The 27,943-nt window shown below is 50.6% G+C and overlaps 1 protein-coding gene across 1 annotated transcript in view; it reads left to right on the forward strand.

Annotated features, from left to right (window-relative positions):
* Nucleotides 1–3,185: 3,185 nt before the first annotated feature.
* Nucleotides 3,186–27,943, forward strand: part of PKP1 (plakophilin 1) — a 50,311-nt gene continuing 25,553 nt past the window's right edge. Inside the window, exons 1-2 of the mRNA XM_045080994.1 lie at nt 3,186–3,747; nt 13,787–13,893. Of these exons, the coding sequence (XP_044936929.1) occupies nt 3,546–3,747; nt 13,787–13,893 (309 nt within the window). The 5' untranslated portion in view covers nt 3,186–3,545. The remainder of the gene's footprint in view (nt 3,748–13,786; nt 13,894–27,943) is intronic.

Genomic DNA, 27,943 nt, shown 5'->3' on the forward strand with positions numbered 1-27,943 from the left:
ATCAAAATTTACTGGCTTTAAGATGCTTTTCCCAAATCACCCCACACCTTCTAAACTCAAATTAACTCCTACCCCTTAGAAATTTTTAGTCATCTAAAAACATGGTCTGAAGGTCACCTGAAAGCATTTCAGAGCTCAGTTGATGTGACACGGTCTCACTGACATCCATCCTTCACCTTAGGACTGTTACCCTCGTCTCTGGCCTGGTTCTGAGGCAGGGTCCCACACGGGGTGAGGTTCAGGCAGGCAGAGGAGAGAGGTGATGGGAGAAGCTCTGGCCTGCTGGCTCAAAACCGTGCACTTGGACCCCAACCCAATCCTTCCAGCCTGAATATACCTTGCGCGTCTCAGACCAGACAGTGTGACCAACCCTCTTCCATTCTTTCTCCCAGACAGGAAGTCAGACCTTGGTCCAAAGCAAGGCTTCACCACTGACTTAACATTTGTAAGTGTGTTTCCACTTCTGCAAAATACTATCTCTTCAGGGGTTATTGGAGGATTATAACAAATAACAAAATGCCAAGCGAACCTGCTCTCAGCTTTGCAGATATTAGCCCTTCTCTGTCCACCACCGGGTTTCCCTTCTCTCTGGTGTGGAGTGGTAGGGATAAAGGAAACTTTGTTCAGAGGAGCTGGATTCTCCTGGAGTTCAAGATTCTCCTGCCTTACAGAGCCCCATGATTGACATCAGAACCCCGGAGTGTTAGGGCAAGGGCCGATTGGGTGAGCTATCAATGTATCCCCACTCTTTACAGACTTGGTGCCAGCCCAGAGGCAGGGACTTGTCCACCTTCATGAAGCTAGTTAGTGACCCAGCTGGAACCTGCTGCCAGGCAGCCTGACTTTCATGCCACGTGATGGAAATCGATCCTGTTAAAAGATTGATCCGTGGAAGGCTTTTGAGCCCGCTACTTGTCACAGGGAAATCACCACCATGGGGTGCCCAGACTCTGGATCCTGGATGCCTGGGTTTGGCCCCATCTCTGCCACTTACCAGCTTGGTGGCCCCGCCCCCACCAAGCCTCAGTTTCCTCACCTGAAAAAGACAAATGATGGCCCTGATAGTGATTCCCACCATGTAGGATCACTATAAGGATTCAGATGAGATGGTCCCTGCAAAGGGCCCAGAACGATGCCTGGTTTATAGGCTTGCTGCTTGTGGAGCACAGCGAATGTTTGATATTACTATCAATATATCAAAATAATGTCAATATCAAAATAATAGAGAAGTATTCAGAAAAATCTGAACTTCATATCTGGAAACAATTTTAGAGGTGATCGGTTTTAACTTCCAGGGATAAGTATGGCCTTTCATAACAATATAGGCTGTGTCAATCACCTCCTTCGGGGCCCTTCCACATGACAGAGGTAGCAAAATTATCATTATTTAAAGACACAATTAACATTTATTATAGCTAGCATATTAGGTTTTAGATAGGCTAAATGCGTGATACAATGGAGTTGTATTTTTATGTGCTGTCATGCATACTTTATAGTACATTGGGGCCCTTATATAATCTGTGAGCACTGTACTTTAATGCTCATTTTATAGGACTTTTATAAGGGAGGTCAGATAGTGTGGAGGGAAGAGCAGTGGCCCAGGAGTCACCAGGCCTGATTAGAATGAAGGCTTTGCCGCACTTTAACTGGGTGACCCTGGGCAAGTTACTCCATCTCCTCATCAGAAAAATTTGGAGACTGGGCTGGATGATGTCCAAGGATCCATCCATCCCTATGGAGAGCCTATGGCTGGAAGCAGAATCTTAAAATTTTAAGGGATGATAGAGGTGTAAAGGTGTTGAACCTTTGTATCTATGACATATTGTTGGTCACCTCTCTGACTGATTTGATGCTAAGTTCTTATGAACAACAAACCCTCAATTATAAAACTATTTCTATTGGAAACTATGATCTGCTTTACAACATTCTGCTCGGCACGTGGCTACCCCATGCATTATGGGGAGAAGGAGGGACTCCCTGCGTGTAACACCCACTTCCCAGGGAATGAGCAAGTGACCTTCATGAGGTCCCTGAGACTGTCAATCTAGCTTTGCGATCCTTCATCCCATAATTCCCAGGAAGCGTAGCCTCTGACCGCTCCCTCCTCTGCAGATCGGAGACAAACTAAAAAATGAAGTATGTAAGCCGTGAGTGGCAAATACAAAAGACAGCTCAAGGGACAGCTGTGAGAGGGTAACACCGCAGGAGGACTCCCCAAAACTAAGGAGCTGATGGGCTGCTCTGCTACACAGTTCAGAAATGATGTCCAGAAGGAGACTCCTGAGTCATTAAGAAGTGTGTGAATTCTGTGACTGTCTTTTGCTTAAGGAGGAAAGGCAGGGTATGATGTCTTTTAGGAAGCGTTCCATCAACGTGGTTTTTTAAATTCTCAACTCCTGGTGGGGCTACCTGCTTGCCTGGGACCTCGCTCTGTGAACGTCACTATACACGTGCTCCCAGGGGTTTGTGTGTCTAGGAGAATGCACACAGAAGTCCCAGAATAGTAAGTCCGCATAGTGGGGTAGTTTTATGGGCAGGCAGCCTTCCAGGTTTCCAGGAAGGATCTGAGTAGGATACAAGGTACTTAAATTTACCTTAAGTTGGCTAGCTCTCATTCATCCATTCAAAAGTACTTTTTATTGAGCTCCTAATGTGTGCCAGCACCATTTTACAGGCTAAGTCTGGAGTTTCAAAGAGGACCCACTGTTCACATGGCGTTTTCCTCTGGCATGCCCACGCATGACAGGTGTACTTCTGTGGTTTTCTATCTCCAGTCTGGTCCTTGGGATTACATGCCTCTGCCCCCACCCCTCCCACCCTCCACCCTACACACACACACACACACACACACACACACACACCATTCCTTCAGGTGGAAGCTGCCTAAGACTAGAATACCCCTTTGGACAGGGTCTGTACCTCATCCCTCGGCCTGGGAGTTCTCCCCACCCCAGGCCATGACCTCAGGACAGAAGAAGGTGGATTTCTGGCTCTCCCGGGGACCTGGTCAAGAAAGACTCCTTTTTCCTGGAGAGAAGTCTCCCTGGGTTCCTGAGCTGAGCACATACTTTCTCCATGAGCGAGCAGGGACAGGATAGAGGGGCGTCTCCCTGGGGGCCTCACCTCCTGCACGTCACAGGGGAGGGAAGCGAGAGAAAGGAGTGGAGGGCCCGGAGACGCCGAGGTTCCATAATCGGGACTCGCAGCCCTGCCCCTCAAGAGCGCTCGCTCCCGCAGCGGCAGCGCCCTGCAGCTCGGCCCCGGCGGCGGCGCGCAGCCAGTGGAGTGGGTGGTGCAGGGCAGGGGCGGTATATCCAGTCTGACCGAGGGCGGGCCTCGCCAGTGCCAGCAGAGGGACAAGCCGGGGCGGAGGCGCCAAGAGCCGCCGCCGGGAGCCTCACCAGGACCACTCACTCTATGGCCCTCGGGAGCCGCTGAGCGCAGCAGAGCCGCGCCGCCCGCTCGCCCGCCGCCCGCCTGCCGCCCGCCGCCCCTCGCCTCCCCTCTCGGCTCTCTCGCAGGCCCGGCCCGCGCCTCCCGACGCCATGAACCACTCGCCGCTCAAGACCGCCTTGGCGTACGAATGCTTCCCGGACCAGGACAACTCCACGCTGGCTTTGCCGTCGGACCAGAAGATGAAGACCGGCACGTCGGGCAGGCAGCGCGTGCAGGAGCAGGTGATGATGACCGTCAAGCGGCAGAAGTCCAAGTCTTCCCAGTCGTCCACCCTGAGCCACTCCAACCGAGGTAAAGGTTCGGCGCCCGCGCAACCTGGGCGCCCTGGCCCCGCACCCCGCGCCCGCGCGGCGGGGACCCAAGGTGGCGCGCCTCCCGGGACTGCCGGGAGGCGAGGGACCGCGGGGTCTGCGCGGCCGGTCCGACGGGGTGCGGCGGCGGCGGGGGCGGGCGAGCGGCTGGCGCAAGCCCCAGGCTGGGGGCGGGAAGGCGGTTCGCGCGGCGAGGGGAGGGTCACGGCCAAGGCCGTCTCTCCAGCGCGCCGAGGCTGAGGACGGCCTGCGGGCCGGTACACCCGGGCCCAGAGTCGGGGAGGCTTTCTTACCCCAGGCTGTTCCGGGAACAGCACCCCCCGCCCCTCAGCTCGGTCTCCCCCGACCCCTCACTCCCCGCCCCTCCTTTGCGCTTCGAGTTACGCGGCGCCATCGGCAGGTAGCCAGGTAGCCGGCGCCCGGGCCGGCAGGTCTCCCGTCCAGGTGGGACCAGTGCGTGGCCGCCGGTCCGGGCGAGGGAGTCACGGTGGCGGGAGCAGGGGCTCAGGAGAGCGCAGCGGGACGGGGAGGTGCCGCAGGGAGCGAGGACCAGCGCTAGGAACGCGCAGCGCGTTAGCGGGAGCCTCACGCCTGGAAGAGGCGAATCTGGTTCGAAGGTCACGTCAAGACTAGTGCGCTCCGGAGGCTCCCCGAGGCCCGGAAGGGTGGCTGCGGATGCCCTCTTTGCTCAGTAGCTAGTGCAGAGGCTTTCTTTCCCACCGGATTCTCCCTGCCTCACTTGGCTTAAGTAGAAAGGAACAAGTGTCTAGAGGAGGGTAGGAAATGAGGTTGGCCAGGCTGGAAATCCCAGAAGGCGCCCAGCGCTGAGACCTCATGGTGAGCGCTTTTCCAGTTCAGGTGCTCAGCCTGACCAGCCATCAATGCCCTGGTCCCCACTCTCGGTGGAGAGGTCCCCCACACCGGGAGGTTAGGAGAAAGGGATAGGACTCCTGAAACTCAAGGAGGAAGGTACAATATCTGGCAGGGAGGGTTGTGGAGAATTTATAGACCACATACGTTAATACAAAGGATTCCCATAAGAATTCCACTCAAACTAGCAAACTTTCTGCTTATTTGTGTGTTTAGGTAAATTTAGTAAATGCTAATAGAGATTCTACAGACTGCAAACCAGCACCGGTCAGCCAACACTTGTTTATGGAGCCAGGCCTCTAAGAGAGAGTAAGGGGAGTGGGGGGTAGTAAAGAGGAAGGAGGCAAAAGAGACAGACAGACCCCTGCCCATCCCTCACACACACACACACACACAAACACAAACCAGCTCACGTGTCCTACTCCGGCTTGGTCTCTCTTCCTCTCTCTCTCACTCCCGAGAGGCCCCTGTGTAAAGCTGAGGGAGAGAAAATGGCTGGCCAAGGATTTCCCTGCATCCCGAACCTAAAAGGTCTTTGCGGCTGTGTGTGCCCTTTGCCCTGGCCTGGACTCCTGGTTGCTCTCCTGCCACACTTCTGCTCAATGTCATCCAGACTCCGGAGTATTTGCTTCCTCTTTTAATTAGTGCTTTGGTAGCTGCTGACCAACCTTTTTTGGAAGTAGGTTTGGGATTAAAAAAAAAAAATGTCCCCATTTCTGGCCACAGCGCAGTCACAGCTCAAGACAACCTACTCTCTTCTTGGCACAAGACTTAGCTGTCCCTCTCCCACTCCCATGCCATCCCCCGCCACAGCTCCATAAAGATCTCAAAAATCCCGGATGCTCCAAACACCCCTTCTCCTTCCCACCTATGGGGATGCGGGGCGTGTGCTCTGTTTCTGACCTTGCCCTTTGATGGTAACACCTACTCGATGGGCTCTCCTTCTCACCATCCCAAGGTCCTCCAGGGGACTCCAGCCAGGTGAGCTTCGACTTCCTCAGCTAATGCCTCCCTCTCCAGAAACAGGCCTCTCCAAGGACTGACCCTGTAGGTGTGTCCCCTCTGCCCTCAGCTCTGGCGAGCTTCCCACAGGGGCAGTTTCCCCAGAGGCATCCTATGTGGAAGAGGCGGTTGGGTCACTTGGAGCTGGTGTTTCTGGTTTATCTGGCTTTGTTTTCATCAGATTTCCCTCCTCTCTTCATCAGAACCGCCCAGGCATTCCCTATTTGCTCAGTGGCCATTCCTGTTAACTTTTCTCTCTTTTTTTGTGTTGGTTTATTTAGCACGCATCTGCTCTGGTTGCTGGGAGGGGTGAGCTGGGAGTTGTGGAAGGACCATACCTGGGGGTCATTGCTTTAACCAACTCCCCAACCCCATCCCGGGCACACTAGAATTCTCCTTCAAGAGAGAAGAGTCTAATTCTCTAGGGGATTTGGTTCTCTTGGGACCCCAGAATCCCACCAGGGCTCCTCGGGTTGAGAACATCCACCCCGGAGAAGGCAAGTCACACCTCACAGGTTCCCTGGCAGGTTGAAACCTCTCCTTGTACCCCGTAAAGAACAGTAAGGAATCGGCCACTGGTGGTCCCAGCAATAGAACCTGCTTTTCTCCAGAGTCTGTCCCCAAGAGGGTTCTCTTCTGTCTTGTTGGCAAGACAGAAGTCCCCAAGTCCCAGTCCCCAAGGGCTGCGAGAGGAGCCCCTTGAAAGGAGCCTGACTCTCAACACCTATTTCCACCCATGCCTTCCCCAAAACCAGCAGATGTGATAAAGGCCTCGCCCTGGTCAGGACGTCCCCAGGGAGGGAGGAGGGGGCTCGGTTTGGGAGACCTGCAGAAGGAGGCTGTTCTGAACCTGCCTGCCCATCTGGGCCTTTTTCTGAACTGGCCGCTAAGTATTGCTGTCCTGTGTTTCCAGAGTGTCCTTGCGTCTGCACAGCAGGGCGTCTTCTCAGACTATGGGAGGCGGAGAAAACCCGAGGCGATGATGGAGCTGTTCAGCCAAAGATTTTTTTTGCTAGGGTTTTCCCTTTGCTAGGGAAGATTTTCCCTTTGCTAGGGAGACTTGACCAGCCTGGGACGGGAAAGTCCCCACAGGTGTTTATCCTGAGCTGCCCTGGTGGGGGGGGGGGGGGTCAAGGGTTAGTGCATCAGTTAGGCAACCCACACGGAAATATTTTCCCACATTCCGGTTCTTTAGAACATCACTCGGAACCTCTTCCTAAAGCTTAACCTGAATCTCACTTGGTCCAACTTCAGCGTCACCATGAATACACATCCCACAGACAGTCTAACGACACCGCCTTTCTTTTTTGTATCACTTCTTATTCCAAAGAAATCTCAACAGGAGCAGAGCAGAGTCATTGTCCTTGCTTGTTTCACTCCATGCTGAGACATCTGTGATTGCTCACTTTCAACCTTCTCCTTTCTTCTCTCTGACATGGCCAAACCTGTATTTCCCCCTCATCGGAGATAGGGTTGGGGCCACTCTGAGCCTATCCCCCACTTCGTCATGCTCCATCTGTCCCTCATAGGGCAGTTACTATTTAAGGCTGTCCTAGGGGGCAGGCTTGTGCTGGCTTGGTGGCCGTGGTGTGCACAGGTGAAGGTCCCTGCCTCGGGACCCGCCTTTGTTGGCCTTTCTGTATCCGCTTTTGGCTGTGTCTCGGCAGGAACCTCTGCCCGTGTGAGGTTCTGCTCATTCTACTGTCTTGAAAGTTGCCCGTTCCTGACCACAGACCATGAACGGACATCACTCCTGGGGTTGTTTTCTCGGGACCAAAGCTGGCATGGGAGAGGGTAAAGGGTGTCTGAGCTTTAACTTGTCCCAGCAGCGAAACGGCCTCATTAAACTGCAGATGAACCAATTCCTATTTCTTTACAATATATCTTGGCTCGAAGCTGAGGTTTTACCAGAATTTCCGTTCGCCTGTTACAACACATACAAAAATGCCAGGTATTCCAGAATGTTGTACAGCAAATGCTGTTTACCTGGACCCTGCTCCTTAGTTAAACTCATTGGCAGAAGTTTAAAAAAAAGAAAAAGAAAAAGAAACAAATGTTTCTCCCCATACGCCAGATTGTAAATATCAACAAGCCAATCATTTCAGGTCTACAAATCTGAAAACTATTTCTATCACGGGGATGGCCCCGAGAAGGTGTGTGATGTTTGGACAAAATAAGATGGAAGCATGTTAGCTATCCTCAGGTGATGTTCTTTGCAGATGCGCACTGCACATGCACACACACTTACATGCATATATACTCATAGCCATGCACATACGTGCATGTAGGCACATTCTTACACACACACAGACCCCACCTTGCAGTCTGTGCGAGGGCAGGAGTCCAGGCTGGTGTCAGGAAACCTGAGTTCTACCTGGACGGATTGCTAACTGGTGTTTGACCTTGGACAAGTCATTGCCTCTCTCTGGGTCTCTACAACTGTACGAGATCGGATTAGATCATCTCAAAAGTGTGCTATGATGGTAGCCATCTCTGGAAATAGATCCCATTACTCCCTCCCTTGGCAGACTGTGCCTCCACACTGTCTGTAGCTGTCCTACAAAAAAACTCGTCCCCTCAGTGATAATCCCATGGTTTCCTTCTTGTAAACATCCTAATATACCAGAAGCCATCCACTCTGCTGCTCTCAAACCTGACTATATGCTGAAACCATCTGGGAATTTTTAAAAAGGCAAATGCCTCCATCCCACCTCAGAGATTCTGATTTCACACACGTACACAGAGACAGGCATAAAGACGGATAGTCATCTAAGGTGGTGATTGCTGATGACCGTGTTTTAGTCTGGATCCCCAGCAGGGGAGCTGTGTCCTCTTCTGACCTTTGTCCACACGAATCCACCACCCTGCCCCCATGCCAGCCCTGTCCCCACGAGATGCTCCCACTCCCTGCCCAGGCCTTGGGTTTCGTGGTGGCCAGGAACAGAGGATCAGAAAGAGAAAGGGGGGCTGCAGCAGAGCTGGGCTCGAACACGTCCCAGCAGAGCTTGGGGGAGAGCCCTGTGGCAGCATCCCTCTTCCATACACGTGCCCAGGAGAAGGGCAAGAACCACACCAAAGTGCCTGGTGAGGTTGCGCTGAACTCCTTGCCCTTCTTAGGCGTGGAAGCTTCCAGACAGGAATGTCGACAACACTCCCAGCTGGCCTGAGCAGAAGGAAATGGGAGGACATCTGGCCATTCCCCTCCCTTGGGCACCTGAACATTCCCACGGGCACCCTTTGTGCCCAATCTTGAACCTCCCAGAGGTATATCCTCCCAGAAATGTCTTCAGGCAGCTCTTCCTAGTACCTCATTTAAATTCTTCTGGTGATGGGTTTAGCCTTACTGAGCACCATGAGTAGAAGAAATTTCCAGGGGTGAAATAAGAGCATTTTCAGCGCTGAAAGATAATGAGCTTCCTTTCCCAAGTGTTCTGCGTCGAGGAGCAGATGGGCTTTACATCAGCGTAGAAGCCAGAAGAGCTTATGGGACATGGGCCTTATGGGACACAGACCAAACAAGAGACTCACATGCAGTGCGGCCTGTGCTGTGGCAAGGCCACCTGACCAGCAAGGGAGAGGGATCAGGGGAAGGAGGAAGTGGAGGAAAGCGGTTTCAGATGAACTCTGTCCCTGTGGGCAGCCTGTTGGTCAGGCAGGCAGAAGTCACGAGTGCCTTGTCCAGGCAGACCCTGGTCCTGGGGTCAGGAGTAGGGGGCAAGCAGAAGATCTCTTGCTCCAGGGAGTTCTCAGCCTCCTTGCTTTCTGGGAGAAGGGCCCATAAGCACATGTGCATGTACACACACACACACACCTGTGTACAGAAACCACACTGAGGAACACACAGGCCAGCACAGAGTGAGTGGAGCAGCTGGCCAGAAAGCCGACCTGGTTACGCTAGAGGGTTTGGAGTGCCCAGAGCTGGGTGGGGTCACCTCTAGAAGAAGCTGATTTTGGTGCAGGGTGTTGAATGCAGGGAGAGGGTTTGGCTGAGAAGAAGAGAAAGAATGTTTCAGGTGCGGTGGGTGTGACCCATTTGAGGGCTTGGAAGGTAGAAGAGGATGAGTCATTCCTGCAAGGGTTGGCCCATCCCCGCCAGAGAGAGAAGCCCGTGTATCCCAAAAAAGAAGTGGCCTTCCGTAAAGCTTTGGTAGCCAAGAAAGCTTGCACTGCCCCCTGGGACACCAGAGAGAACCAGACCCTCGTCATAGGCAGCAAAGGCAAGCGGCATCCAGGGACACTGACGATCTGAGTGGTGGGTTTTTTGAGATGGCTTTTCACCCTGGAACGCTGACCCAGATGAGACAAGCTGTGTGGACAGAGCAGCTGGAACTGATGGTACGCTGGAGAAAGCAATACGTTCTCTGAGACCTTTGCTCTTTGACCTTGGGGTTCTGAGGGTAAGCAGATGCCTCCTAGGGTCAAGGCACAAGTTTGTCTGGCAGGCAGCTCCGCTGAGAAGCCGCCACCCTTTGCTTCTGGCGTGCGCACCCTTATGGAGGAAACAGTGGGAATGCGGGCGCTCGGCTACAAGAGTCCGGGGTGATTCTGTGGGGTGAGCTGGGTGCTGGGATCACCTCCCTTTACCCACCCCCCCCGACACCAAGACTCCTCCTCAAGGACGTAGATGTGCGTCTTCTCAGCTCCTCTCAGATCCTCCATCTTCCTGGATTACCCCACCCAGCAGGATGTCTTTGGGTGGGAGAAGGGCCTGATTGAGTAGCCTTCAAGGACCCCAGTCCCATGCTACAATCTGGGGGACATGGAGCCTCCAGGCATCAGGCACCGAAGCCCCTCGGCCATGAGGTGTGAACTGGTTGACAAAAAGGACCCACTTAGTCCAGGTTTGGCCCGGCCCCAGCCAGAGCCATGCCCTGTGCCCAAGATCCCAGGGAAAGGAGAGACATGATGCCTGCTTCAGTGAGTGCCCGAAGTACATGATGGTGGGTACTGTCACAGTCATGAGATGGAGAACCGACTACACCTGACAGTACCTCTGTTATAAGGAGGCGGTCAGCCAGGGGTGATGGGACCAGGTGGAGTTAATCTGGAAAGGCTACCTAGAAATGAGTTGTGAAGAAGTCAGCAGACTTGATAGAGAAGGAAATGCTGTCAGAGCTATTACCATCACTGTCATGGAGAACCCCCATGTTCTTGCTGTTGAACCTGAGTTTCCAAGGGTAATGTGTACCATGCAGACACCCTAGGGTCAGGAGAGGGGAGCAGCACTCTTATTAATAGAGCTTACCTCACCTCCTACCTGCATGTCTTTGGTCATCGGGCACAATGCAAAGTGTGAATCAAGTAGGTCACTTCTCTGGACTCCTCTTAGGCCTTACCAGAACCTTTGCCAGAGAAGCAGTGCTGGCTGGTGTGATGGCAGCCTCTTTATCACGAGGAAGCCAAGCAAAGCATCTTAAGGTGGTGATCTTACCCCCAGTTGCAGATGGATCTTAGGGATTGCCTTCAGAAGCCACGTGGAAGGGCCTGGAGGCCTTGGTCCCACCAGAAGTAAATGCCATAGCCCACACCTGTTATCACTAAAGTCACCACTCTGACACAAGGACTGGCTTTTGGAAGCATAGAGCATTCCAGAGGTCTTATTCACCCCTGCCTCCATGGCAGAGAACTCTCTGCCTCCCACATGGAGGAGCGAGGGAGGCGGGCAGGCACAGGGCATGGAGGAGGTACTTCATCTGATGACCAAGAGAGTCAGTGATGTCACTGCTGACAGATTCCCTTTTGAGAAGAAGTCGAGATCCCATGGGAGCCTGCCTTCCACTGAGCCTCCTGGGTTATGCCTCCCCTAGCAGAAGGCCTCCCTGGGGCTCCATAGAACTCTTTGTCTGTCACCATCCCGGATTTTCCTTCTAAAAGCTGCTGGCTGACCCGCAGCTGTCCTTGGGTGAGACATCCCTGCTCCCGGGCCAACAGCCAAGTGACCTCTGGCCCGTGAAACCCTGGAAGGGATGATAGAAGTAGGCTGTATGGAGGGGAGTCAGACAAGACCAGCTGTCAGCTGCCTCAGGGCCCGACTGTGCGTGCCTAGGGTCCTGCCTATAGCCCCTTCCCTGGAGTAAGCTGGGTCTGGATCTCAGCCCATGAGACTGCTTCTAGACTCCTCCTGACAAAGTGCAGCCTTTCCTGGGCGGGCAGCTTCCCAAGAAAGGAAGAGGAACCAGCTGCCTGCACTTAGTAGGGAGCTCGGATGAAGTCAGAGGCTCAGGGAGAGTCCCCTCAGGAGCCAGGCCTGGGCCCGCAGGATACCTCAGGGAGGACCCTGAGGCAGGCAGCAAAGGAAGTGGTGGTGTAGGCTTTGATGTCTCCTCATCCTCCTTGCAAGCTTCTATGGATGCCATGGGGCACGCACGGGTCCCTGTAATCACACAGCCATGGAACGCTGGCGCTGTATGGGGCCTTCGGGGCATAGAGAGGCCAACCCCTTCTTTCTACAGAAGCAGCTGAGGCCCAGAGAGAACAAGTGACTTGCCCAAATGTCAGAGCCAAGACCAATGTCAACAGCTCTGCGCTCCCAGGGCAAGTTATCTCTGCCACAGCCGATAACACTAATGGCCTGTTGATCCTCCATGATGGCAGGGGAGGGGATGGGAATCAGGGCCGCTCACCCCTCCTGTGTGCAATGGGGCAGTCCTCTAGGTGGCTTCAGACAGAAGAAATGGCACCGAGCAGAGACACCTGGCACATTCCAAAGCTGCCGCCCTCCCCACCCCTGGTATTCCTTCTCTCAGTACTACCCGCCCCCCCCCCCGCCACCCATTACCCTAAAAAGGCTTAGGAATCTGAGTGGGTGTGGCAGAAGGGAAGGAGCTAATTTGGCCAGGTAAGATCACTGTCAAACCCTTCCCACTAGACGGGGCTTCTGACCCTGGAGTCTGACCACCACTTCTGAAAAGAAGTGCCCATTCCCCTTAGGAATGGATCTCTGGATCCCACTTTCCGTTTTTCCCCAGAAAGCTCATCATGTAAAAAAGTGTAGGGCAAGCCTTGCTCTGGATGCCTAGGCCACAGAGCCCTGGCTTCCCCCTCATGCCGATCCCAGTGTAGGGAATGGTGGGACAGCAGGCAGGATGTGACTCAGGGTCCAGACAGCAGAGAAGGACGTGTTTAGAGGTAGAAGAGATCACCCTGGGCAAGGCTGGACAGAAGAGGCTTCCCCAAAGGGATGAGATCCCGAGCTTGGCCTTGGAAGATAGGTGAGATCTGAATGTTGTGGCCGAGAAGGGAAGGCAGACTCGGCCAGGGGCATGTGTGAGCAAAGTCATGGCTCTGTCCCAGTCAGCTGTGTTTCAAGGACAGTAAAGCAGCCAACAGACCAACTTTTGCAGAATTGGGGGACTGTCCTTTAGGGCCCACCTGGTGAAGGGGAGAAGGGAAGGCAGCCCCACCAGGAGCCCAAAACCCAGTTCGGATTTCTATGATTCAAAGCCATTTTGCCGCTAATAACCCTAATGACACTCTGTCCTCTTACTGAGCCTGTCATTTGTGGGTCTCCAAACACTCTGAAAACATTAATTAATCCTCACTGGGGCCTTTGAGGTTGGTGGCCACCCCCCTTCCCCATCTGGAGCATGTAGGAGATGAAGGAAGGGACAAGAGACCGTGTCATCACTAGCAGCGGTGGACTGAGATTTGGAACCAGAGTCTTGCCCTGAATTGGCTTCTCATCAGCTCTCACTGGTCTGTGGCTCTGACCCCAGAGCTCTGGACCTGGAATGCTGAGATCCTGCCAGTCCTCCCCCAGTGGGGAGCTTATCCTTGTGGAATGTGGATTCGTGATTCCCCAGAACCGAATGGCGGTGCTCCATGGCCCTCCCGGCCAACTCCTGGCTTGTAGGTGTCAACGACCCCCAGCAGCAAGGAGACATTCAGTCGGCCCAGGAAGGGCTCGGCCAAGATTTGCAGAGCTGTCCCTGCAACAGTCGGCCTGGGCCCTTTCTTGGCCCTGACCGTGGAGGAGGTAGAGTAGAGAGACAGAGACAGCAAGCAGATGATGTATTCGTTATTCTCTTCCTTCAGGAGCTCAGCCCTGGTCTCTTCCATGGGGCATGGTGGACCCAGATACTGTGGGGAGGAGAGGCGAGTGAAGAGCATGGCCACCCCTGTCCTAACCCCCTGCCTTTGTCCTCAAGGTTCCATGTACGATGGCTTGGCCGACAATTACAACAACTATGGGACCACCAGCCGGAGCAGCTACTACTCCAAGTTCCAGGCGGGGAATGGCTCATGGGGATATCCGGTAAGGAGCTACTTCCATTCAAAAAGACCCAGAATGTTCGTGGGGATGGTTTAGGGTTTGTGGCGGAGCAAACCTGTATTGGTTGCTGAGAAAAGTGACATGGGGTGGGAAGGGGCTGTGCTGGTCCCTGAGGTGAGGCCCAGCAGCCCCTACCAGGTCCGTTTGCTTGCCCATTACTTCGTGGATGGCTCTCAGTATAGTTTGCTGTTTGGGCTGATTGGATATTTCTAGATGTCTCTAATGGGAACATTTTAGAAAAAGCATTTTTAAAAGGGCATGTGTTTTAAGTCCATTTTCTAGAATGTCTGCTATGATATAGATTTGAGAGGGGTTTGAATTCTTAAGTTCCATTTATGGATTAACTTCGAGATCTTGAGGAAAATCCTAGAGGGGTCCTTCTGCTCAGTATGTGCCAATGACCAAGGACGCTGCTCTAGAAGTCCCCTGGAGCTGAGAGAGCTTGTCCCCTGTAGTACATGCTGGAGTGGAGTGTTGAGTTTGTAAGTTGGACAGGGGCACCTGGCCAGCTCAGTTGGTAGAACATGCAATGCTTAATCTCGGGGTCCTGAGTTTGAGCCCTATGTTGGAAAAATGAAATAATGTGCATGAAAAAAAAAATTGATGATCATCAGTCTTAAGGTTATTATTATTATTATTATTTTTAACTAACAAAGGTAGAGTTATTCTAGATCTTTTAATCCTGGCCCTGTCAGTTTCTTTCTGTGTGATTTCCAGCTACTATGCCCACCCATCCATTACTGAACAAATATTTATTTAGCCCTACCCCTGCACCAAGGTCAATGGTAAATGTTCTGGTTTAAATATACAAGCCACTGTAGGAGTTTTCCTCTTCTTCAATATCAGAGGTATTGGGCTAAATGACACCTTCTTTTTCTCTCTGTCTCCAAAATCTGTGACTTTCACTTATTTTGCTAATTCCAACATCAGCCTGTATTGTTCTTGGGAATTCTTTTGTGAGACGTTATGCAGATGGAGCAAAAGGCTGCTTTTCCATAGGAATCTGGGGCACTGTCTTCTTGGGGCTCCAGGCTTCAGTGGCATTTGCTTTGAGTTCACATTGTTTACAAGTGTCACCCCTGAGTTTTGGGGTCCTGAGCAAGGGAGAGGGTGGGTGGTTTAGGAGTCAAGGGTTCTTTTTGTTGTCAATTTGATCCTTCCTTTCTAAGTTCTTGCTGGGGCTAATTGGGGAGTATTCGTTTTTCTTGTATGCTCCAGGTTAGGGACCAAGGGAAAGAGTTAACCGGGTTTCCTGCAAATTTATTTCCCTCCCATTTTTCTAATTTTTGATGTCAGTTGATATCCTCACTACAACATATAGACAGTTGGCTGAGCCCAGAAGCTGACAGATCAAGCACAGATGTAGATAAAGTGCTTTGACATCAAGAATGATGACCAGACCAAATCTGACTTAGAGAAAATGACTTAGTAGAAAGGCTTATATGAGACCCTGGACTGCACCAGCAGTATGAATGAATAATCCTGGATGGTACAGGTCTTTACATATATATTTCGTTACAAATCAGAGCCTCTAAAGCTTAGTTGGGTTAGTCCAGTTTCTACCACTCCATGGCTCTGTGACTTTAGATAAACTTCTTAACTTCTCTGAGTCTCAGTCTTCTCATCTGTAAAATGGGAATGAGGATATCTGTGTGTATACTTCACCCACAGGTTGATGTTACGTTAACAGGGAAGTGTTATCAGATGGGCAGTGTGAGGTCATTATACGTGGAAATTTGTAATCAAGAGCTGCAAAGGAATTCCTTCAGAGGTCTTTCTCTAGAAAAAAAATCTCCACATGATCCACGTTTGGCATTTCTTCTAGTTAATCAACTCTGTCTTCAATAATCTCAACAGCCTCTGATGCTCCCAAACTGCCCCCACCCCTCCCTGCGCCTGTTTTCTGACAATCCACGAAAATTCCTTCCCTTTCCCGCGCCCTAAGGCCCAGCCCTCCTTGCTCCTTCTTCGCTGGCGGGACTTCAGACATGACTCATGTCAGGGTAGCTGCTGAGGCACGTCCTGTCTCCTCTCAGCTCAGGAGAGGCTATGGGAACGGTGAAGAGCTGAGCACACACGAGGATTTGGCAGAGGGAGGGGGCGAGGTAGGGAGGAAATGGAATAATTGATATTGGAGCCAGGCATATAATCAGCCAAGGACGGGGCAAAACCAAGTGGGGCCAGGACTTAGGGAGAAGGAGAGGGGGACAAAAGGTAATAGAGCTCAGTGGCGGTGAGATAATCTACATCTGAGGGATTTTCCCATGGCTGGTACAACTGGTACAGGACCATTTCCTCCCCTCCCTTCTGGTGAAACCAATATGGCGGCACAAGTCAGGGAATGAGAGGAGCAGGCTGTGCTTCGTCTGCACAAGCCTCGTCAGCAGGTTTCAGAAGTTGCTGAAAGCTGCTGAAGAACCGTTTTCCCTCAGATACTTCACGTCCACGCCGTCAGCCAACTTGCATTGAGCAACTCCGGGGTAGGGCAGGGAGCGAGACGCGCACTGTGGACGCCCAGCTGAGGAGACTTGCTCTTTGCCCTCAGTGAACTTGTAGTCAAGTTGGGAGAAGCGTGGAGGTCGGAGGATAAGTCGAATGCAGGCAGGAGTTTCTCTCCTGGACTACTGCAGCAGTTCTGCAGTTGCTCAAAATATTTCCAGACCCTCTAAGAAAAAAATTTTTAAACACAACCATCAGTGTCATTTTAGGAGCCGTATAATATAAGAAAACCAGCCTCATTTCTTTACTGGCATGACCTGTGTTTCACCAGAAACAATATTAGCCACTTTGAGCCCCTCACTCCCCAGATTTAGCTCCAGTTCCAAATATCAAATGAACTTCAAATAACAAAGATCGGTCACCATGAAGTATATATGTTATTTAAATATGCAAAGGATCTGCGGGCAGTTCCCAAACAAAAGTTCTAAAAATCTTTAAAAAGTAATGGTGTTACCTTATGATTTGATCTTATATTTTATATCAGCAATAGTCTTCTAATTTAAATAGATGTATAACTTTACCTTTATAGTTGATGATCACTTATATCAAAAATTAAGAAAACTGAACAGAGAGAGTCTTTTTTTTTAAAGATTTTATTTATTTATTTGACAGAGATCACAAGTAGACAGAGAGGCAGGCAGAGAGAGAGGAAGTAGGCTCCCTGCTGAGCAGAGAGCCCAATGCAGGGCTTGATCCCTGGACCCTGAGATCATGACCCGAGCCGAAGGCAGAGGCTTTAACCCATTGAGTCACCCAGGTGCCCCAGAGAGAGTCTTATCATAAAATAAAACTTAAAGTTAGTCTGATACACAAAAAGCATCAAGGACTTTAAAGAAAGGGGAAGATTGATACAAAGAAAGTCATCGACCCAGTCAACTCTCTATCAGCCATTCCAACCTCCTCCTCCTTCAGAGACGTGACAGGAGCCCCAGGATGGCACAGACCTCAGGGAGAGGGAGGATTTAGGGGAGGTGGAGCAAAGGATGGGGCAGTTTTTTAACCCCGCTGCTCAGTATCTCGGATCAACAGACTGTGCCGTGCTCTGGTTCTCAGAACCAGACTAGTGAAATATTAGGGCCCCAGGGAAGCTGACACTTTACAGCGGAGGATATCCAGGTCCGGAGAGGGTATATTAGCAAGAGTCACATAGCCACTTAATAGGACAGCAGACTAGACCCCTGGCTTCCTAACTCCTAATCTAATGGAGTTTTGCTCTCATTACTCCAGACTTCCGATAGTCTCTTTATCTGAGGTTTTTGTTTTGGTTTGGTTTTGGTTTTCGCAACTCAATATTTTAATACCACAACCACGTTTTAGGGACCTACAAGAAACCTACAAGTTTAGATCCCTTCATTTCCTCCCTCTCCTGTCCCCCAGTCAAGCCTACTGTTTCCCTGAGCAGCCAGTCTCACTCAAAAGCAGGAGAGCAGCCATTTTTAGCTTCCTAAACTCAAGCTGGAATCACTCAGCTCTAGGGCCTAATGGGGGTCAGGGCAGAGGCGCCAAATAAAATGCAATAAAATACAATACTTGGGACATATTTACACTAAAATGTTACTTGTTGTTTACCTGAAATTCAGATCTGGTATTTTTATTTGCCAAATCTGGCAACCCTAGGTCAGGGTATCTTCCCACACATCCCCCATATTAAAAACAGGACTTCCTTAAGTGGTCCTCTCCTAGGCCAGAGACGCAAACAGAATTACTTCAGGCCATAGCCACTGGTGAGAAAGTAGAAGCTGTTTGACTCCTATTAGGGGATCTTGTAATGGATCCCTTGAATACCTTCCTCTGGGTCAGCTGAGACCAAGTTGAGGGGAGTAGAGAGCTCGAGGCCCTGGAAGGCATAGCCCTTCCATTCCAAAGCTGAAAGTGGGTTCCTACAACAGGGCTTTGTCCTAGCTGAGGCAAGTGGACAATTTTGATTTACAGGGAATGTTTCTGGATTAAGATAATTATCTCCTTTCCTACCATCTCCAGCTTGAAAAGGTTTTCCTACTTACAAATCAGGCATTCAGGTCTTCTGGGAGGTCACATCAAGTAAAATGTTCTCCGGTTAGGAACTGAACTAGCCCCTCCCGCCCAGGACCTGATTTCTAGGAGAGGGAACCCATGTGGGCATCGTCAGCCGGGAGGTCTGGACTAGGGCACACCTGGGGTGCTGCCATATTGAACCATTCATCCATGCTCAGTTACATTCAGCCCCATGCTCCTCAGGGTGAGAAACCCCAGGAGTATAACCAGGGAAAATTCTGCTTTTGTCCTGTTTATGGTCCCTATTACTCTACTTTAATCCAGGATTCACTGGCAGATCTTTCTCCTGAACCATTCTTAACTGAACTTGCCTAACTGACGTGCCAGTATTTGATGATCTACCCATGACAGCGTTTTGTGGACATGTTAGAGACCCTGACCCTGAGAAGAAGTGATCCTGCCCAACCCATACCTAAAGCCACCTGGGTGACCCGCTTTTACAGACAGAGGGTTGAAACTGCATGAAGCTTCCATAGGGGATGGGAAACCCAATCACAGTGTTCTCCAGTTAGCCATGTGGTTGGAGTGTCCACAAAAGCAGGGCCCTGAGCCAAGTACTCTTACAGAGGAGCTGCCAGAAAGAAACATGACAGGATCCTTGCCCTTGAAGTAGAAAAAGAGACCATCTTCACCAATCCACAGTTAACACGGTCTGTCCCCCACCCCCCCAAAAAAAAGCTTGGTGTAGAGGAATAAGCCTTGCCCTTTGGCTAGGAACTTCAGATCTAAATCTTGGCTTTGCCCCTTAACTAGCTATGTGGTCTGGGCCGGTTCTTAACCTGACTGAGACTCAGCTTGCCCATCTCTAAAATGGGTAGAAATTCCTGTTCCAAAAGGCAGCATGGGGATATGGCTCTGGCATGTCCGAACTTTAAGGGGAGGCCTAGATTCTCATCTCAGCTGGGCTGCGACCAGCTAAGGGATCTGGGGTGGTCTTCACCTCTCCAGACCCTGGCTTTCCCATCTAGGGAGGAAGGCACATTGGGATTAGATCCGAGACAAGGACGCATTCAGCTCCAGCTTCTCAGATGTGACTGGAGAGCTGAGTAGCCACAGGTCTCCATAGCCAAAGCCTACATGGAGGTCTCCCCGAGAGCAGGGGCAGGTCCTCCCGCTAAGACCCCCACCTCAGGCCCCTGGAAGGATACTGGCTTCTGCACTTCCTCCCCGCTTTCATCTGAGCATCTCCAAGCACCAGGAGAACAGCAGTTAATTAACCCTTGCAACAGGACGGAAAGGTGATAGGACCTCATTTACTTCAGCTTCACAGAGAGGAAACAGACACAGACAATGGCTCTACCTCATAAGGACCCTGATGTAAAACTCAGTCTCTACCTCCTCCCCTGCTCCCATTTCTCAGCTCTGAATGTCACCTGAGCCACCTGGGTTCCTTTGGCTGTGCCTGCCGGGCCTCTGTTCTTGAAAAGTCCAGGGGAAGAAAGATAGAGGGGATACAGTCTCCTTCTCCCAAGCGGGCATGGCTCCTGCCCCAAAAGGGAGTGATTGATGTGTTTGCCAACTCAGTGTCCCTGCTGCCAGCCCGTGACTCACTCCCACTCGGCCCTAGGAGATAGGAGGGTCCCACGGGGCCCCAGGCTCTCACCCAACAAGAAGAGACAATGATCCTACTTGCTGAGGGACAGAATGTGCCCGAGAGAATAAGGCGCGGGAGCAAGAGCGGGCAGGGCCGGATCCCGGGCCACCCCTCCCTGTGGAAAGCAGTAGCTTGGCTTGTAGTGTGTTTTCACAGACACCTTGCTGAGGCTAGAGACACTCCTATGGAAGAAGCCTGTGGCCCACACCTACATCTGGAGTGTCCCTCAGGGAGGGGCCCTCCTTCCTAAACTATAGTCTACCAGAAGGGCTCTGCTTTCCATGTGAGGAGTTCCGCTGCCTTGGAGTTGGAACTTAAAGGGAGGGGGAGGGGCAGAGGGAAGGAAGAAGCCCCAGCCTGGCCGTGGGCTTCTCAGAACATCACTGCCCTGGGGACTGTTGCTAAGATTCGGGGACTCCCTGGCCGGGCCTCAGGCTGACCGTCAGCAGACAGCATCTCTTCGCAGCTCTGATGTCACAGAGCCCATGGCCTTCCTTGGGAGAGAGGAATCGAGGAATGCCTCGCATGTACACACCATGGGCTTGCAAAGAGAGGGGACCGTGGTTCCAGCAAGTACATGCCAGCAGTGTCCAAGGGTGGGCTCCAAGTGGAGAAAACCAGGCCAGGCGCCAGAGGAGCTAAGCTGAGCTTGGAGTGGGTTGTGAAAGGAGAGGAGGGCTGCCCCTCACAGAGAGAATGTGGGCGGAGGACAAACTCTCCTAGGCCTGGGGCTCGGTCTGACAGTAGCGTCTGGGCCCTCTTTTCTGACTGACCGCCCCCAAGGAGGGCAGCTGTATGCATGTTGCCAGCTCCAGGGGTCTCGTAAGCCTCCCTGGCCTCCTGCCACCGATTCCTGGGGGTGTAGGAGCTGCCATGCCCCCTAAGCTCAGCAAGGCTGCTGCCCACCCCTGCCTTGTGCCCCTGAGGAGCACCAGACCCAGAATAAGGCAGTGAGGATCCTCATGGGGGACGGGAGGCCAGACAATTTGGCCAGAATGCTCAGGGACAGAGGTCAGGGTCAGGGTCAGGGACTCGGTGGGGCAGCCAAAGAGGTGGTGGGCAGCATCGGGCTTTGCCAGCCCTGGACACGGTCAGCCGCTGGCCCTCCTCAGACGGTGCCTCTCTCCTCAGGAGAGACGGCAGAGCCTGGTTTACATCTTCCTCCAGCTCAGTCTGTCAGCGAGCCCCCGGAAGTACTTCCATTCGGTTCACGGAGAGCTCTGAGGTGGGGGTGAGACGCCGCAGTGGGCACTGTGAGGCCCCTGACCCCCTGGCCCCGTAGAACGGAAATGGCTTCTCCGGAGAAGGAAAGCTGCATGAGTTGGTCACTATTCTCACCTTCCCTCTCACACTTAAAGGAGACCCTCTGGGACTTTAGAGGGAAGATCAGAAGAACCAAGGATAATTGTAAACTTCTTTATTTTTTTCCAGAAAAAAAAAAATTAGCAGAGTTTTGTTTGGGTCCTGGTGTTTTGTGTGGCTTGATTGGTTTTTTTTTTTTGTTTTGTTTTTTGTTTTTGTCCTGGCAAGAACTAATGTACTCAACCAACAACAAGTCTTTAAAGTCCTGACACTATAGTTAACAACAACTCAAGGAGGAAGCAAGAGCGTCAGAGAGGATAGCATTCAGAGTGAGCTTGAACCCCTGCAGGCCTGCATTCCCTCAGCTGGAAGTGGGTGGGGGTCTCCTTCCCCACCTCCAGCCCCTGCAAGATGGGGCCCCAGTCCCAGAAGGAGCAGGAGGTCTGGGCAGGACCCCCCCACCCAGGTTCTGGGGTGAGCGGGCAGGTGACACCTGGCCAGAAGGCCACCGGGCTCCCACCTTCATCTGCAGCCGACTCCCACAGGGAAGAACTCCGATCTCCAGCATCCCTGTCCTCACTAACCCCTTCAGTTGGTAAATCGAATTTACCCCCAGTGCTCCTGTGTTTACTTCCCCACTTGATTCCTCCGTCTTTGTGAGATCGGTAGGTGTTCTCCTTCTTCTGATGTTCTGTGCAGGGAAATCAAGCTGCAGAAAAGTGCAGGGACTTGCCCGGTACCCCACAGGCAGACTTGGCAGAACGGAGTCCAGAGCCCAGTGAGCTGGAGTGAGTGAGGATCTCCTCACCCGCCCGCCCGGGATGCTGCAGACGCTCCCAAGCCGGGAAACAGGGGGACCTGAGGGGGATCCACGAAAACTCAGCCCTGGGTAGATCTTCTGATGCCTCTTTTCTGGTTTGAGAGTTTTCCTTTTGTCACAGAGCTCAGCGAGACGAAGGCAGCGGCATTTCCCAAGTGGGTGGAAGAGCTCTCCCCACCTTTCTCGAGGGTGAGGCTCAGCATTCTCCCCCAGGGCCCTGGCAAGTCTCTACGGAGGCCTTCCTGCCCCAGGAGAGCCAGCTCAGCTGAAAAACAAAATCAAATCAGGTGGGGAGTGGAGGAGGGGAGGGGTTAGAGACGCAGCTGGGAGGAGAAGCAGCTCTGGGGCTCTAGACTTCCAGTCCTCTCTCCTTCTCCCCGGCAGGCCGCCCAAGGGTGTGGCGTGAAGGGGATAAAGGTGGGGTTTGTGGAGTTTGTTGAGAAGCGCTGAGCTAAGTTGGGAAGGAGGCTGTTTGTGACTTCAGTGGGGGCTGAATCCTAGAATGCTGAAGTCAGAAGAAGCCTTTATAGGGCCCTCTGCAGCTGAGGAAACAGAATCAGAAAGGTGTGGTGACTGCCCAAGGCTGCACAGCCCGACACGAAGAAACAGAACTGGGCCCCGGATCTCCCTTGGACTCTTGCCCAGAGCATCTTGTCACACTGTGGTCTCTGGGTACCCTTGCCACCATGGGCAACAGTGTTTCCCCAACCTGGGTCATTTGCAATCTGCTGTTACAATTTTTATGAAATCATTGACCAACTATGATTTATTGCTAATGTGCTTACTTTTAAATTTCAAAGGAAATTTTGAAAGGAAAATTTATATCACTAAAAAGTGGAAAAAAAAACACACAATATTCTTTGCCATAGATGGTTAACCATAACTTATAACCAATAATAATAAATAAAATAAAAACAAATTTATTTAATTCCTGCCAGAGAAAGCCTTTTTTTTTTTTTCCCCCTTTCTGCTCAGAAAAGGGAGGCTGGCAAGTATTAAAAAAACATGCTGGCACCAACCTAGACTTTCTCCTTGTGGTGATCAAATGGAAAAAGGAAGCGCTTTCCATGCGCTCTGATGTGGGTTATTGTGGTGCCTTAAATGCTCTGACGTCACCTCACAATCACCAGCAGTGCCTATCCCACCCTTGGGGAGATTCTGGGTCACAAACTCATCGTGCAGGATAATTTGCCTAAAGCTGGTCCAGCAGGTCAGGTAAAGCTGAGAGCCAAGGGAAAAAGCTACAGAGTACATCCCCCTCCCCAAGGTGACCAGCCTCATGCCAGACTGAACAGTTTGTTTTTAACGGAACATTTTAAAGATAATATATTTTTTTAACCTTTTGACCCGCCTTCACCCATTTCTCCAGCACCCCCCTTCCCAATTCTGGCAGCCACCAGTCTGTTCTCTGTATCTACAAGCTTGGTTTTTGTGTGTTTTTTTCTTGGGTTTTGGGGCCTGAGGGAGATGGATTTTAGATTCTACGTATAAGAGAGGTCATATGATAATTGTCTTTCTCTGTCTGACATAATTCACTTAACATAATATCCTCCAGGTCCATCCATGGTGTGGGGAATGACAAGATTTCATTCTTTTTATGGCTTCCTAATACTCCATTGTGTGTGTATATATATATATATATATATATATATATATATATATATACACGCCACAATTTCTTTATCCATTTATCCATTGATGGACACTTAGGTCATTCCCATGTCTTAGCCATCGTAAATTCTGCTTCAGCGAACACGGGAATGCACATATCTTTTCAAGTTAGTGTTCTCATTTTCTTTGGATAAATGCCCCAAAGTAGAATAACTGCATCACACAGTAGTTCTACTTTTAATTATTTAAGGAAACTCCATCCTGTTTTCCACGAGTATGCATTCCCACCAACAGAGCACAAGGGTCTCCTCTCTGCATCGTCACCAACATTTGTTATTTCTTATCTTTCTAGCCATTTTAACAGGTGTGAGGGGATATCTTGTTGTGGTTTTGATTAGTATTTCCCTAATGATGAGTGATGTTGGGTACCTTTTCATGTACCTTTTGGCCATTGGCATGTCTTCCTTCGAAAAATGTCTATTCATATCTGCCCATTTTAAAATCAGATTTGTGTTTGTCTTTTCCTGCTGATTTGTCTGAGTTCTTTATATATTTTGGGCATTAACTCCTTATCAGTTATATGATTTGCAAGTATTTTCTCCCATTCAGTAGGTTACCTTTTCATTTTGTTGATGGTTTCCTTTGCTGTGCAGAAGAGCTTAGTATAATGTTGTCCCACTTACCCATTTTTGCTTTTATTTCTTTTGCTATGATGTTAGATTCAAAAAACTATCACCAAGATCTATGTCAAGGAGGTTACTGTTTTCTTCTAGGAGTTTTACGATTTCAGGTAAAGATGATGATTCTTTTTTTATTTTAAAATTTTATTTATTTATTTGGGAGAGAGAGAGAGTGAGCCCAAGTCAGGGGAGAGATTCCCAAGCAGACTCCATGCTAAGTGCAGAGAATGACCTGGGGCTCAATCCCAGGACCCCAAGATCATGACCCAAGCCAAAATCAAGACTTGGACACTTAACATACTGAGCCACCCAGGCACCCCAAAGATGATGTTTCTGACTGAATGTTTACAGTTCTCTGAACTAATTGATGGCTTGGTCAGTGCTAAACTTTGTGGGATTGCTCCCTGGGGCCAGCCAGGAGAGGGTCCCTGGGAAATCCTGGGCCTCCTCCACATCTGCCTACAGCCCTAATCCTCTCTTAGAGGCCCCATGATGTTGGGACCAAAATGGGGGTGCTGTGAAAGGAAGCCTGGGAGAGTAGTGGGGCTCAGGGCTAGCGAATGGCCCAGCCCTCCCTTTTCCTTCCTGACTGCCCCTGAGGCTTGAAGCAGGATGGCCCAACTCCCTCAATGTGAAGAAGCTCAGTGAGATTTGGCTAATTCCAGGAACTCCAGGCCCAGCCACAGTCACCGGTCTTGACATGACCCCCTGCTTTCCCAGCCCAGTCTGTGTGTGCTCAGTGGTGCAAGGCTTAGTTGAAAGGGTATCAGTCACTTTTCTGCACCTTCACTCTTGTGGTCCTGGCCAAGACAGACCAGTTGTCATGACCCCAAGGTCTCCTGGCCCACTGGTGTCCCTTGGAACAGAGGGACGTCTAGCTCAGGTCTTTGGGCAGTAAGGTTGTGTCACACAGCTAAGGAGCTATACTCTTCCTAAATGTCTCTAAGGATCTCCCATAACAGGCCAAAAGCAGGCGGCGGAGACCTCCTATATATGCAGCCCCTGGGCAAGGAGCTTCCTAGGAGTTCAGGGCCAGCAACTAGCCAGAGATACAGGTGGCGTTCCTGCAGAGCACCCCCTAGCTGCAGGGGCTCTTGGCCATGTAGTCTTCCTTCATGTCACCAGGCTCTGACAGCTGAGTGGCTGGAAAACAAACACCAGGAGGGAGGTCGGAGACCTGAGTCTTGAGTCACGGTCTGCCACATCTTAGCTGTGTGGCCCTAGCCAAGCCTCGAGTTCTATGCACTTAATAAATGCTCACAGAGAACACGAGGATGTCGCCATCTGCCCTGACACTTCACTGGCAAGGCACAAGGCAGGAGTACTGTCCCACAGGGGTCTCCAACAAGATGATGAATGGGAAGCTCTTTGCATTTGATTGAAAGGGTATCAGTCACTTTTCTGCACTTTCAGTCTTGTGGTCCCGGCCAAGACAGAGCAGAGCGTCATGCCTGCTAAGGTGTTTTTACAATAAGTTCAGGAACTTCCAAAGATCTTCCCGACCACAATCCACTGCCAGCAAAGTGATGTGTGTCTGTGTAGGCGGGTGTGCATATGGGAGCACACACGGGCACACAGGCCCATCTTCCAGAGTGGAGCTCTACCACCCGAGCCTGGGGAGAGCCAGCCGCACTCTTCCTCCTGCCAGGTGAAATTCTTGGCCTTCTCAGCAGTGGGAGTAGTTTCCTTCCACTAGCAGGGTCTCCAGGGAGCTCTGTTTGGAGCCAAGTAAGCATCTGCCCCTGAGGATGTTCCCACCTCATGGCCTTTGGCCTCCTCTTCTTAGGTCTGGATGTACCCCGTGGCCTCATGTGTGGGAGGCAGTGGTTAAGAAGGCTACTGAGCATCCCCAGACCTTCCCCAGTGCTTGCATGGGGTGGGCGGGTGCCCAGCTTAGTGGGATCTTCCTGACTCTCAACTATGCTCTTCAAGGAGCTGATGTGTTCTCGCAGATTCCAGGAGTTATTTCACATTGAAACCTTATAGGGCTTCTCCCCAGGATGAACAGCTGCTAGGACGATGGGGTCAGCCCCTGGGTTCAAAAGGCAGAAGCTGTGGCCACAGAACAGGGGGCTCTTGGAGGGCAGGATAGTCATGCCTCAGACTTATCTGAGCATGAGTCTGTGAAAGAGAGGTGGCCAAGGTTCAGGGTTCCTCTGCCACGGGGCCTGTTCTCACTGGTAGTAAACACCTGCTGGGGATTTCTTTTTCCAAATATGACACAGAGTGTACACATGAAACATAAGTCCTTGTTCCCCAAACCCATCCTGGGAGTTCCAGGGCCTGAGAAAAACCCATTGCTCAGCTGTGAAGGGGGAGAGGTTCTGGAGAAGATTTTCAGAAAATCCACATTTCCCCCCAGGCTAGCAGTGAAGCAGGGAGCCGGGCGTGGAGACAGAGCTGGGTGGGGGGCACCACAGTGGTCTGTTTGGACAGCAGGTATCATGGAGCACCAGCTCTCTGCAAGGGGCTGGGTGCCCAAGCACACTCTGGGCCCAGTTGCCTGATAGCACCAGGAGCCTGGGTGGGCCTGACCCTCCCACCAGCCTGGGATGCAGACTTGGAGCCTGGAGCCCATCAGGACAGGACGCCTCTTTCACCAGAGCTGTGAGCTCCCTGGAGAGAGCAGCGCCATCTTGAAAGACCCACAAACCACAGCCTGGAGTTGGCGATTTTTAGGATCTTACCTAGTTGGGCTGCCGCTGTCCAGATACTTTAGAAAACTTGTTCTGAATCACCCACTAGTTTCATACTACCCCCCTGATCAATGCCAGCTCCCAGCTTCCACCTCTCAAGATGACAAGGGACACTAATCATTACTAAGCAGATCTCTGATGAATTCTGCACTCCCACCAAAACTTTCATGGGTTGGGGTTCTATATATACAGGATATATATTATAAAATATATATACGTATAGAAATATATATTTTTATATAATATATAAAAATTTATATAATATATAAAAATTTATATAATATATAAAAATAATTTTTATACAATTTATTATATTATATATAATAAATATATAATAAATATATATATATTATATAAATATTTTTAATATAATATTTTAATAATATTTATTTATATTATAAAATATAAATATTTTATATTTTTATATAAATATTATGTTTTATATATAAATATATAATAAATATATGTATTTATATATATAAATATAATTTATTATATTGTAATTTATATAATATATAAAAATATATAAAATATATATTTTTATATAATATATAAAAATATGTATTTTAAATATAATATATAGAAATATATTTTTAGTATTATATATTATATATATAAATATATATTTTAATATAATATATACAGTATATATTAAAATTCAGGTGGTAGAAGCTGCCCAACACCTGACATCAGGCTGTTTCCAATTCCCGTTGTGCCTCGACTGAGTAGACACCCACCAGCCCCTGTCCTTCAGTTTGCAACTGGAGTTCCTTCCTGAGTAGGCACTGCAGGACTC

This window comes from Mustela putorius, unplaced genomic scaffold (genome assembly GCF_011764305.1).
Source record: "Mustela putorius furo isolate JIRA1106 unplaced genomic scaffold, ASM1176430v1.1 tig00000508_pilon_pilon_pilon, whole genome shotgun sequence".
NCBI lineage: Eukaryota > Metazoa > Chordata > Mammalia > Carnivora > Mustelidae > Mustela > Mustela putorius.